This window comes from Pseudonaja textilis, chromosome 4 (genome assembly GCF_049901715.1).
Source record: "Pseudonaja textilis isolate UNSWEBS1 chromosome 4, rPseTex1.2, whole genome shotgun sequence".
In the NCBI taxonomy this organism is placed as follows: Eukaryota; Metazoa; Chordata; class Lepidosauria; order Squamata; family Elapidae; genus Pseudonaja; species Pseudonaja textilis.
Genome location: NC_141993.1, coordinates 58,930,157 through 58,943,975, shown reverse-complemented (window position 1 = coordinate 58,943,975; position 13,819 = coordinate 58,930,157). Strand labels below are relative to the sequence as shown.

At 33.8% G+C, this 13,819-nt stretch overlaps 1 protein-coding gene across 19 annotated transcripts in view; it reads left to right on the top strand.

Annotated features, from left to right (window-relative positions):
- The window catches only part of NMNAT3 (nicotinamide nucleotide adenylyltransferase 3), a 33,303-nt gene extending 23,090 nt beyond the window's left edge, over positions 1–10,213 (top strand). For 17 of the 19 annotated variants that reach the window (XM_087933173.1, XM_087933174.1, XM_087933183.1 and 14 more), the window contains 3 exons: positions 420–603; positions 3,702–3,811; positions 9,838–10,213. In XM_087933173.1, the coding sequence (XP_087789299.1) occupies positions 420–603; positions 3,702–3,811; positions 9,838–10,178 (635 nt within the window). In that variant the 3' untranslated portion in view covers positions 10,179–10,213. Of the gene's footprint in view, positions 1–419; positions 604–3,701; positions 3,812–4,354; positions 4,860–9,837 lie in introns of those variants that run through there. The other 2 variants (XM_087933189.1, XM_087933188.1) reach the window with 2 other exon arrangements.
- The last annotated feature ends 3,606 nt before the right edge of the window (positions 10,214–13,819 follow it).

The window sequence follows — 13,819 nt, the reverse complement described above, 5'->3', positions numbered from 1 at the left end:
CCTTAAATATTGCCTATTTGAGTATCTGAGGATCATGCCTTTTCCATGGCAGCCCATACCCAATGGAACACCCTTCTTCCTGAGGGTTGGCAGTCCCCTACTATTCTAGCCTTCCATAAATCACTTAAGACCTGGCTTTTCTCCCAAACACTTGTTGGATAAGAGTGTTTTTGTGCTGAACTGCGGTTAAAGTTTATTAAGGTGCCAGATTTTTATTATTTATCACACACACACACACACACACACACACACACACACACGTCTGTCTGTCTGTCTAGCAGAAATAAATATTTATTTTCAATAGTTTAATTGCAGAAAAAAAGAAACAATCATTTTTATTGTTCACATATTAAAGAATTTATCTATTACAAGAAACAGTATAAACATTGGATTGTTTATATTTTTTTTTCTCTATCCAGGAAAGTATCATGTAACAGAAGGTATAATTTCACCAGTTAGTGACAACTATTGGAAGCAAGGATTGGTAGCAGCAAAGCATCGGGTCGCAATGGTTCGTCTTGCAGTTGAAACATCCGAATGGATCAGGGTGGATCCTTGGGAGAGTGAGCAAACTCAATGGACTGAGACTCTCATAGTACTAAGGTAATATTGATAGTGTCTGCTGCTGATAGTGGGATTTAATCAAATATTTTAGTAAAAAGATATAATCCTCAAGCAAAGAAGGTAGCAAACTTTATTTTGTTTTATAGAATAAAACAGTTGTAAGTAGAGTCCTTTAATATATAGAAGAGAAGAATAAGGTAGACTAATAACTTTTAACAATCCCTCTTCTTCCAATCAGACATTTACTTTTCTTTTCTTTTTTAATTCTTATTACTTTCAGGGCTGACTATAAGGACATTTCCCTTGATACAAAAAAAAAGCTTAGGTACAGTACTGATTTGCTACCATATCCAGGTCCCAAAACAGAAGATTGTCCTGGAATTCCTTTGATTACTGAAAATGCAGGATTCTGTATATTCTCAGAATTTTTCATTCTAAATTTCTATAAGAAACTGTGTATGTCAATTATATATAACTTATACTCTGATAACAAGTATTTTTCTAGTTACTTGGCTTGCAAGCCTTGTTATTTTTTTCCTAGAACCATAACATATGTTTGCTTGGGGAAAAATGACTTGATTTTCACGCAGGAAATCTACTGCCGTCTATCATACTGCAGTCAGCACAAGGGAAGTCGTTTAATACAAGGCCTTGGAAAAGTTCTGACCTGCTTGATTTCCATCTGTTCCATTCCTATTAGTTTTTCCACTGCTTGACTTACAGATCTAACAATCTCTTTTGTTTAGGCCCTAGTATGCTATATAGTTCTTGTGTAGCCAGCAATTACCAGGTTCCTGAACTAAAGGTCCTTACAGCACCTTCTATTTCAGGGGCTCATTTGGCTCATTCTTCAGATAAATAGATATCTGCAACTTTTGCACATTTAAAGAAATGTAGAGAATATCATAAGAAAGGGGGAAAAAACAATGTAAGAAGTATAGTATGGTTGGGTAGCCAAAAAATTGCAGTTAACCAGCACATCAAATGTACCATTTAATTTGCTGATGTGATGACATGGTTAACACAAGCGATTCTGGGCACTGTACAAAGATTAAATATAAGTATTCTAGCATACCATTTACAACTTAGAGTAGTATTAGTAATTTCATAATATTTCTGTCCAAAAAAACCTCAACTGAACAATAAAAATAGCTGATTAACAAAATTAAAATCAATGTCAAAAAAATAAAAGAAATAGTACAAAATACACTAAGAGAATATAGTAAATAATGTGCATAGAATTCATTTTTTAGGTGCAGTGCAATTCCATGTAATAACAAAATGGTTTTTAAATAAGATTAAATTGTACATCAATTTACATTTTATATATGAAGTTATTCAAGATATAAAAGCATATTTTCCCAGATTAATTAGCCATTATTCCAGAAATGATGTTTTACATTCTTCAAATCTCAAATTGCATAGTATTTTTTTGAACAGGTGATACTAGATTTCTCATCCATTCATGATATCAAGTTAGACAGACTAAGCAATAGGGCTATGCAAAGTATTCAAAACATGTTTTGCCATATGTATTAAATGTAAACAGAGGAGCAAAGGGGTAATATATCAGTGATAAAAACATCTTATACCAATGTGGGAGTAATATTCAAAGGGAATTTAATATTGAATTTAATGTTATTTTTGATTGAAGTTCCCACTGTTCAATCTCTTACACAGTAATGAAATTTTAGATTCAGGTTGTAAGTCTAAATTGTGCCTAGCAAATATCATGGATTATAAGATTTCAAATTCTTCAATGTTGCACTCTTTCTATGTCAGTGACAATAACATATGTAGCTTTTCTTCATGGAATTAAAAACTGACTGGGTGACCTTGGGCCAATCACTCTCATTCCAATTCACCCCACAGCGTGGTTGTTGACGGGGAAATAGGGCAAAAAAAGAGGATTGATATGATCATAGGCTGGATTCTATTCTCAGTGAAATGCAATCTTTGGAAAACCAGGCCTTTGTTTGTCACCTTAGAACCCCCAGACACTCTTTCAGGTAATAAGCTAGCTTATTAGAGACCATCATTGGAACAGGAGTGGTTACTTAAGAATCCATATCACTTGGTTTTGTCTTCAGTCTTCCTGCTTTTGTCTTGACTTCAGTCTTTCTCTTGATTACACTGCACGAAACTCAGAAATTAAAAATGTTTAATGTTAGTTGCAATTAGTCATATATGGTAAGAAAGAGAGAGCAGGAGCTCCTACCAAAAATCTTGTAAATTCTAGAATAGAATGGGTTCAAATGAAGGCCTTTGAAAGTCTTCAATGGAAGCTTTTGTTTCATCATATATTTGTTTTCCATTCTTTCTACATGTTTTAGAAAGTAAGAAACAGCTGCATCACTTTTTCCAGGTTTTTCATTATTAACATATTTTAGTACCCAAGTTACTGTTAATTTTAATGTACTCCTTGTGATACTCTATTTTTTTTTTAAAAAAATGTGAATAATCACTAGGGTAGCAAATTGTGTTAGAAATTAAATACATTAAAACACAGTAATGTTACAAAATGTTGAAATCATTAGAGGGACAAATAGTTTTCCTATTGCACTCCAGATCCTTAGCCTTCCCAGAATAGATGGGAACAGAAATATCATTTTTTTAGTCATTGCATTTTGGGAAGTCACGCATTTAGGGCAACTCTTAGAATTTGTGAACTTCTCTTGCAGTTTTTGGGTACAGTGTCAAAACTCCGCACAAAGTTTAATATGAACTGACAGATAGTTGGCACTTGGTTTAAACTATAAGCATTTGTTAACAATTATTTAATGGTTTTAGGTAATTTCATTACAGCATTTTAAGTAATATATGAAAATGATTTTATTTATTTTGTTAAGAAATGATCCAACGAAATGTTATTTTATGTCATCTATCACTGAGGAGATTATATAAATAACAAATGGTCAATAGATATTCCAATTGAACAAGAGTGTGAAGTATTGTTTGCACACATCTTTCAATGAACAAAATTAATCTGGCAAATTATCCAACCCTGTCATTAAACTCTGACCTGAAGTTGGCAACAAGCCGATTGAATTTTAGAAAGTGCCAATAGAAGATAATTACAAATGTATCCCTGAGATACCAACACAATTACCTTATACTGACACCTTTATTTTGTACAGGCATCATTACAAAGAGCTACTTAAAACACACAATATCAGAAAACTGTATAGAGAAAATACTTGGTCCAAAGAAGAAGCAGCTGACCCATCAATCAGATCATCAGTTACAGGTTTGTTTAATATAATTGTGTTGTAGGTCACAGAATATATTCCTAGTGCAATGTACAGTCACCTTTTTCTTCTTCATGGTTCACAATAGAAAACCGATGAAATAGAATAAAGAATATATAATAGTCCTTGAAGACTAAGCCAGATAATTAGATGGTTATAACTGCATCAATTTGAAGGCTAAATAAACATTGTAATAACCAAATTATATTTTGCACTAGAGGCAAAAATACAATGTAAGAGATCAGTCGAATAATCATAAAATCAAGACAGTGACAAATGAAAGCTAATGTTCAAGTCACACAATGTCTGTCCTAGAATGCCTTCAAAGGCAGAGAATGAGTCTTTTGACAATTTTTGACCACATTATAAAGTATAACTTCAGGTATTCTTTAATTTTCCTTGAAAAAAAGAGCTGCTCTTAGCTTAGGTTCTGAAAATAACCTGATTTCTTCAGAATAAAAATTGAAAGTCTGAATTCATCTGGCTAAGGAAAACACTCCATCTTTCAGTTTTTGAAACATAGTGTTGTGGTTCACTGGCAGCAGGTGTGAAGAGTGAAGACTCGGATGAAGGGCCTTCGTGTGATGCAGGGATGGGTCCAGGACTGTCAGAGAGTAGAGTGCTGCCTTTGGAGCTTATGGAGGCTGGCAGCAGTGATGAAGAGGACCCCAAAGAGCCTGTGCCCAGTGTGCATGCACGCAGGGCTGTTCAAAGGAAAGAGAAGCTGCAGCAGCACAAGCAACTCGAGAGTAAGGCTGCATGGTGACGGTCCCTCCCTTAAGGGATAAAAGCCAGCCTTCAAAAGTGGGATTCTTTGCAGGAAGCAAATAGGTTCTTGCACTTCAAGTCTTGTGAAAATTCGGACTATCGTGGTTTGCATTTGGAAACTTTTGGTTTTGAATGTTTTCTTGCAATTTAATCTAGTGTTTTGGCAGCCTTGCACAACTTTGGCAAGGCTTGTTCTTATCTGGCACAATTAGTTTTAATAGCATTTTTACTGTGAATGAACAGAATTCACAGAGAAGCATTAAAAAGGTTTTGCTTTTATTCTGTTTGGTTTTTATTCGCTTGGAATGAGGCTTGGATCAGAACACATATTCAGTAAACCTATTCAGTAAAACAGAATTATGTTCTTCTATATTAAATAAAAGAAAATTAAAAAGTAACAGGAGCCAAACCTAAAAATGTAGGAGAAGCCCAACTTGTTTAAAATGTCTATATGGTTTGTCCATCCTTACTTTTACCAATTCAATAGCTTGCATTTAGATAGTCTTCTTTAAAATCTGGAGATTGTATGTACAGGTAAAGCAATTGTTGGGTATCAAACATGTTTGAAAAATACTGGTAGAATCTTTCAGCATTGATCAGATTATGCAAAGTTGCCAACTATGCATTTTGCTAGCTGGAAAAGTTGGAATTGGGGTGTTGTAAAACTTCCCTAGATATGATATAGTCTTCAAAGTTAATTTCTGAGCCTATTGAGAAAATATTATTTCTACATTCTTAGTTTCACTTAGCTTCAGAATATTTCATTTATTTGCAGTTTGCCTTCACAAAGAAAAAAACCCTACCCAGACATTTTTAAGGATTTTTATTGTTTTACATTTCTTTTTTTCAAATTATTATTGTAGTTCTTCACATTTCTAATTAGGGTCACTAATTTAACATTATGTACATAGTTATTTCTTTAGGATGGATTCCTATTTTAATTTCAACTCAGCCAAATAACTTATGTGTTGTTTCCTTGTCTAAGAACTCTACCTTTTAGTAAGATCTTGTTAGGTGTTAAATCTAGTTGTTTCTTTTGTGCTGTTAGTAATATCTCCATTTTCTAACCTGGCTAACCTTCTGAAAAAGTCTTAGGGAGTGTTATAATAACTTTTGCACTATTAGTATTGATTCTGGTAACGCCAGTCAAAAGTGCACAAAAACAAAGGCTCAAGAGCTGGAGTATTATTATAGGCGCTTGACTTCAGCAAAAGCTATTATCTGTTGTGAAAGTGCAAGATCGTTATTTAACAGTCGCTCTCAAAAATCGAAGGATATTATATGCTCACTTTTCTTCCTATTGAAGTTGATTCTTTTGTCAGCCTTTTTTGAAAAGCCTTTAGTGTTTCAGTTTTGGCTACATATCAATATTTGATTTTTTTTTTAAGAGATCTCTATTTTTCTCACAAGTTTTATTCTGTGACTGTCAGGAAATACATATTTTCTCCATCACTTCATTTAATGTTACCTCTCAAAGTTCTTTGTTTTGTTTACTCAGGAAAAACCTGCCATACAGACTTTAGTATATATCCTTATTTATGCCTGTGGTGCTTCCTAATTTCCCCTTGCTGGTTTTGGATTTTTCCTTCTTTTTTAAAAAAAGAGATATTAGTACATTTTCAAAATATAAACCAAACCCAACGAATATGTTTAGTCCCAATGAATTCACTGCAATTGAAATTAAAAATCCATAGCTACAGGATACCTTAGGCTAGTATAACATGCAATTTCCAAAGAGCCTTTCTAATAATGTTGTTTTGTGAAAACATCCTGCATGCAATTAAGTTTATAATTCTGAAGGATTAGATTCTGGCATTTCCATATAAAGGGTTAGCAAATGAATATTGCAAAAGGGTTCTAGAGAAGCCATGATGCATTATGGCCTAAGTGGACTAATGACCTATTACAAGACAAAAAACTTCAAGCAAACTTTCCAGAAAATAGGAGCTTAACTCAATATTCATTTTATATAAATCACCTTTATCTCATTCTTCAGACAAAATCGTATAGCAGATATAGCAATAAAAATGACAGTCTTATGAAATAAAAAGTTAACTAACTACTTTTATGCCCCCCATCAAATATATTTCAAAGCTTAACAGCTTTGGGCATCCACTGTAAAAAATAAGAGATGTCAATATCATAATGCCCTTATATAAATAAGTATTGAATATATATTTGGCATACTGGTTATAGCTCTAGTTGCCACACCTCAAAAATGGCTTAGTAGAGCTATAGAAAATTCAGAGAAGGGCAGCTAAGATAATGAAGGGGTAGCTTCCCTATGAGGAAAGGTTGCAACATTTGGGCAAATGAGAGGGAACATGATTAAGACATACAAAATTATGCATAGTGCAAATAAAGTAGATAAGGAAAAGCTGTTTTCGTCTTCCAAAAATAAAACCAATGAAAGTGGATCCTGGAATAATTGGGACAGACAAAAAAGAAATAATCTTGTGAAACAACACATAGTTAAAATTTGAAATTCACTACCAAGGTATCTGGTGCTGTCTACCAGAAAAAATGGTTAGATTAGTTCATGAAAGCCATGGGGATCAATGGCTATTAGTCTTGATAGCAGTCTAATGGCCTCTGAAGGCCATCTGCTGGGAGACTAGTGGACTTTGTTGGCCACTTCGAAATCTGAATATAGACTTAGATGGACCAAGGGTTTGATCCTGAAAGTCATATATTCTTATAACAAAACAAAAAGAAGTTGGATAAGAAAAGAAACACCAGAACTTTTCATCACTTCAGTATCTTGATAAGGAGGGGAAACAGGAAGAGGGTGAAGATTTGTTGCCTCCAGAAGTGAATATCAAATGAATTTAGTATCTGTGTGAAGAAGCCAGGACTGCAAATTCCAAATTGTAAAAGAATAGCAAAACAACAAACGTTTATGACAATTCCTAAAGAAAAAAACAAAGCATATGCTAACTTATTGAAAAGTACAAAGCCAGTCCTGCAGGGACTGTTTTACAATTTACTGAACTGTGTCAAAACAAAAAGTGTGAAATATATTACTACCTGCCTTTATTACACATAAGCTAGGTTTCTATTCAGTGCTGTTTGCTCTTCTCTGTCAAGTAAGAAGTAAGAAACCTTGATAGGTAAGCTGGAAAAATAAATGAATGTAGACAAGATTATATAGGATGTGATTCCATTCCCAGATTATAGTTGCATTGGTACTAAAGAAAAGGGGTTGTAGGAAAGAATGACATTTTGATAAGAATTTTTTCATAAGAGTGATCCCATCCTTGGGTCATGAATCCAAATACCACCATACTGATGATATTTCACAGAAAGTGAATAATTTTTGCTTGTGAGCTATTTAATAATTAGAAACACTGATAAAGTGTTTCGTGAAAGGTGTGTAGACTGCATGGTGAGCTTATCTAATAGTTAAAGTTGTGGACATTATGTGTCATCCAGAGACAGGTCTGGGTATTGCTGATAAAGAAGAATAGCTTGTCATTCCTATGGGTATCAGTGACCCTGAAAAAAAATGTATTCAGATAGTTTTGAAAAACTGGGAAACAGATCAGGACAGTTCTGGAAAACAAAGTTAAGAGAGGCAGGCTGGGAGAAGTCAAGGCAAGCTAGAGACACAAAAGTTCAACACTAATGCTGGGATGAAAAGGAAATAGCTTAGTGGGCTCTTTAGTGCAGCAGTTTTCAAAAATAGACTATTTGTATCACAGTAATAACAAGCTTTCTGGTTTCAAGTTTCTGAAATATTAGAAAGTGAAAAGAAGAGCATATAAATGTTAAAAGAAACTGCCTGAGATGTAAGATATAGTGAGCAGAATAAGTTATGGTATTGAATGTAAAGAATTCATGAAGGATCAATATTCCAATGGCAGTAAAGGAAAGGGAAATTCCAGTATACCAATGGCAGGCAGGGAAGGAAGGAAGGAAGGAAGGAAGGAAGGAAGGAAGGAAGGAAGGAAGGAAGGAAGGAAAAATTGATCTGTCAAAAATAAGATAAAAGATAAATAGCTGATTGGCTGTTACAATACAAGAAGAACAGAGAAAGAAGGAGCAGGAAGAGCCCAGAGTCACCTTTGCCTGTCATAGTTTTCCTAAAAGTAAATGATGTCAGACCATGAACAACAGGGAGCCACTTTGAACCCTCCTCCTTGCTGCCTTGAACCATCCTCCCCTCACACACAATAAACTATATAAAAGCAGCAGCACTGCCACATTGCTAAGGCATGGTCAAGGTACTTCTGCTCCCACAGAAGTACCTTGTTCATCAGCATATTTTCCTCTCAATTGAAGGATAGAAGGAAAGCACATTAACGTAGCTGTGAGGAATAAACAGTTTTATCAGAGGGGATGGAAAATTGCATAGACATTTGGATAGCTCAGTTCAAATATGAGAGCTATCAGGGTAATAAAGAACCATTAGGAAAGGCAGTTAGAGAGCAGTTTCAGAGAAAACACCTTTCTAATTAGTAACAGATCAGGGTCAGGAAGTTGAGGAAATATTAGAAAGTGAAAGGAAGAACATATAAACATTAAAAGAAACTGCCTGAGATGTAAGATATAGTGAGCAGAATAAGAGTACGGTATTGAATGTAAAGAATTCATGAAAAGAGCACCTTAAGCTTTATGTGTACTGTTTTTTTAAAAGGAAAACATTAGAATACAAAGTACAGTACAACTAAGATTTGGTTGCTGCTCCTAAACCTTAATTTGGGATGAATATGTGGAAAGTTGGGTGTAGGAAAAGCAATGTACTTTAGTACCTTTTCCTAACTTTATGTCCTTGATTGTTTGTGAAATGACCTACTGATGTGCATCTAAGGCCTACTTGGAGAAGGGAGAGTGTCAATGTAATGACATGACACCTCTTCATTAGTGAATACCCTCTAATTAAATTACCTCTACTAATTAAAGTAGCTATTCTGCTACTAAGTAATTCTGTACATATGTAAAATTGTGTCCAATAAATAAAATGGGAAATGTCATTAGATTGTTCTTCATATATATTATTTGACCAGCACTGATAAAGATCCATTGAGAATGCATATTTTATGTGAGGAAAAGAGGTTTGGAGGTATAAAATTCTCATTTGAAACTTGAAATAGGAAAAATTAAGAAGGTCTTTGTAGCCATCTGGTTTTTGGAGAGTAAAAAGATTGGTGGATTGAGTTTTAATATTTGTTTATTCTTAAACAAAGACTGCATGTCAACAAAGAAAACAGACATTAAAATTAATACTTGTCACAATATACTCTCATTATTTTTGCAGTTGATCCAGAATTAAAACTTCTCTGTGGAGCTGATGTTCTGAAGACATTTCAAACACCTAACCTCTGGAAAACAGAACATATTATAGAAATAGTGGAAAGGTTTGGATTGGTCTGTGTTAGTCGTGCTGGCCATGATCCTTCCCAGTACATCACTAACTTAGAGTTTTTAAATAATTGCCAGCATAATATCCATTTAGTAAAAGAATGGGTTCTAAATGAAATCAGTGCTACGAGCATAAGGTGTGCCTTGCGCAAAGGACAAAGTGTGAAATACTTGGTTCCAGACTCTGTTATTTCTTACATTAAGGAACACAATATATATATGGAAAAGACTGAATGAAATAAATTAAAGGAAATCTGGTGTAGCCCTTTAAAGTGTTCGTGCTGTTTACTTCACTTAAAAAAAGATTTTGATAAGATTGGGTGAGTCCGGAGACAGGTAACATATCAGGAGAGATTGGACGAACTGAATATGTACAGCCTGGAAGACAGAAGGGAAAGTGGGAACATGATTGAAACCTTTAAAAAATATTAAGGTTGTTCTAGAAGTAAATTTTTTCAATACAGGTAATCTTCAACTTATGAGCCCCAAATTTTTGTTGCTAAGCGAGACAGATGCTAAATGAGTTTTTTCCCCTTTTACAACCTTTGTTACCACAATTGTTAAGTGAATCGCAGTTAGTAACATGGTTGTCAAATGAATTTGACTTCCCCATAAACTTTGCTTGTTAGAAGTTCACAAAAGTTGATCAGCAACTGTCATAAATATGAGTCAGTTGCCAAGCATCTGAATTCTGATCATGTGACTGTGGGGATGCTGCAATGATCATGAGCGAACAATAGTCTTAAGTCACATTTCTCAGTGCCGTTATAACTTTGAACAGTTGTAACTAAGAACTGTTTTAAGTCGAGGACTTCCTGTACTAAAGCAAACTTCAAGAATATAGGGCATAACCTCAGACTAACAGGAGAAAAGTTCAGAAGTAATGGTAGAAAGCGTTACTTCACAGAAAGAGTAATGGAAGCTTGGAATCAACCTCCAGCAGAGATAATGGGTCAATCATTAGTAACTATGTTTAAACATGCTTGGGCTAAATACATGTTTATCATCTGACAAAAAATGTAAAAATAGAATAAAAATAATAAAATAAAAAATAACAGTTAAATATTAAAAAGAAAGCGAAGCCAGACAAACATAACACTCAAAGGGCAGACTTAGTGCACTACTGGGTCTTTTTCTGCCATCGGTTTTAGCTTTCAATAATTGGTTTGCTTTCTGTGGACAGAAATGTGTATGTGTATGCCTGCGTGCGTGCATGCATGTGTGTGAGAGAGACCTGTTGGAGATAATCATTTGGAAGAAATACACTAAATGCAAAATTTGCATACAACAATGTGAACCTTTCTAGAGATTGCATTTAAAACTGGATTTCCCCACTCTGCATAAACAAGATTCATGACACATGCTGTTCGTGTATTAAAATCAATAAATAAAGCTATTTTAATTTAACCTGATTTCATGATACTAAAACTTGAAAGTATTGGAGTCATGTGGAAATCATTGGAAGTCATTGGAAACAAGGTATTTTTAATGAAGCCTTGACCTAATTGAAATGTGGCAAAGTTGTTTAAGAATTTGTTAGTATAAAAAGTATTTTTGGAGAGGAAATCTGTTTCAACATTTTTAGTTAACATTTCAATGTTAACTAGTTAACATTTCAATTTAGTTAACATTTCAATGTGTTTTTTTTTAATACATCTTGAATTATTTATCTAAACCTTTCATTATACCAAGTGCCATAATGTTCTTAATGCATCTATTTTGGTATTAAATTGTCAGCCACTGTCATGTTAGAGTAGAAGAAACAATTCTGCTTGTCAGCACTGGAGGTAAGGTTTACCTGATTACATTTATGCCACTGCATCATTCTAAACATTAAAGAAAAAAGCTACATAGTTTTTTGTTAATTACTTGGTATTATTTATGGGCATTTCACTCATCCTTCAAATAAATTCAAAGAAAATTAGTTCATTTTCAGAAATATAAGTATTTTAACCATGAATACAAAGGTCAGAAGACATTCATGCTTATTTTTTAATAAAATCTAAAACAAAAAATGATGCTCCATCTTACAGGCCTTCAGGAAGCTATTCGAGCAAAATGTTGTCTGAAACTTGAATATATGCTTCAACAGTGAAAGTTGGACACCTCAGAGCCAATCAAAAATGTTGATTAGCTGAAGGGCATATTTCCTTTCAATGGTGGAGTCAGCAAACTATGGAGAAATTTGTCCTTTCTTTGATTCTGATCGGTAGAAGCACAAACATTGCCTTAAGTAAGCAGGAGCTGGCATTTCTTTTCAAGCAGCAAACACACTTTTTATTGCTTTTTTCCTGTTCTTTCTCTTTTGACTTCCTGCTTAACAATAGGAAAACCATTTACAGAAACATTTTCAACCCCCTTATTAGGAGGAGACAACATCGGTCAACATTCTGAAAGATACTTATTTTGCTATGCTGCTGTCTTCTGATGGCAGAATATAATTCAGGCTTAAAGAAATGTTGGTCTCTATACAATTTTATAAAAAAATATTGTGTATGCTAGTTGTTTCTGATAAAACATTCCTTTCCTCCAGAAACTAATTTCAATGCACTTTCTTAAAATAGCTAGTCTGAGCTGTATCATTCTCAAATAGCATTCTTTTTTTTTTTTAGGGTAAACAAAAAAAGTAAGAAAATGAATGAATACCTGATAAAGGAAGATTGCCTTTTCCAGGCAATTTTCAGGTACCCTATAGTTACAATATAGGACTTTGGCTAGTGAGGTCTAGATTCAGATTCTACATCTTTGAAGCTAATGGGTAACTGTTATTCTGAACATGTTAGACCATTTATTTGTTCTATTCTATCTCAAGATTGTCCTACAAGCATTTCATTTAAGAAGTTGTATCAACTCAGGGTCTGGGTCTGGGTATTAAAACCTAATAATTTAAGATTTAAATAAAAGGTATCAGAAATTGAATAAACTGTTTTGATATAACTGAGCTCAGTCTTGAAGACTTTTGGAATGAATACAGGAAATTAACGACACATGATTTATCTTGATGTACTGTAATTCATTAGAACTCAGATTATAACATTTTTCAAAGATCTCTTTATTTAGAGGCATAACAAATATTACAAATTAATTAATTCAATTAATTTAATCTTGAATTTATGTTACACTGGAAAGTATTTGTTCTATATTAGGATTGTTAAAATTTCCCTGCTGTATTTCTAAGTGATGAGAAGACTTTACAGTCTAATGCGATTCCCTTCAAGCAACAGCATATTGTTGAATAATGCAGTACAACATGTATTTTTTCTTACTTGCTTACTTGCACAGGAGTTAATGGGTTTCTGTGAAGTACTGCTTATTCCTCAGCCTGAAAAGACTTCACATTCTCTTAGCTGAAAACGTGTTCTGATTAATAAAATGCTCACTTCTGCTAGAGATGCTGGGTGTTAGTCCAATAATACAAGATTGAATGAGTAATGCCTAGCACATTTTTCAGCCATCTATTAACTAGTTAATATGTGCCATCTTATATCTCTAAAGAATTACTTAATTAAGCATGGTTTGTTGAACAAATTTTGTTGTTCATAAAAGAATATACAATTCCCTTTTAGTGGTGTAACCTCTTTTTGCAATTGGAAACCAGTTTTTAAAGACCATAACATTGCATCATCCTTATTAAATAAAATGCCCTCTCTAAACAGTGGATAGAACTTACCATTATCAGTAAAAGCCAGCTTCTTTGTATAGTCATTTGAAAGCAAAAATCTACTATCGTTAAAATCTTGATCCAGATAATCAGTGACCTTACAGCTGTCCTGCAGAAGGGGAGTGACATATTCCATTGAAATCAAACCACCCCTTAAGCAAAAATGTTCAGCTTTGTGGAAGAACTTAAAAATAACACCTCAATGGTAATCAGCTTA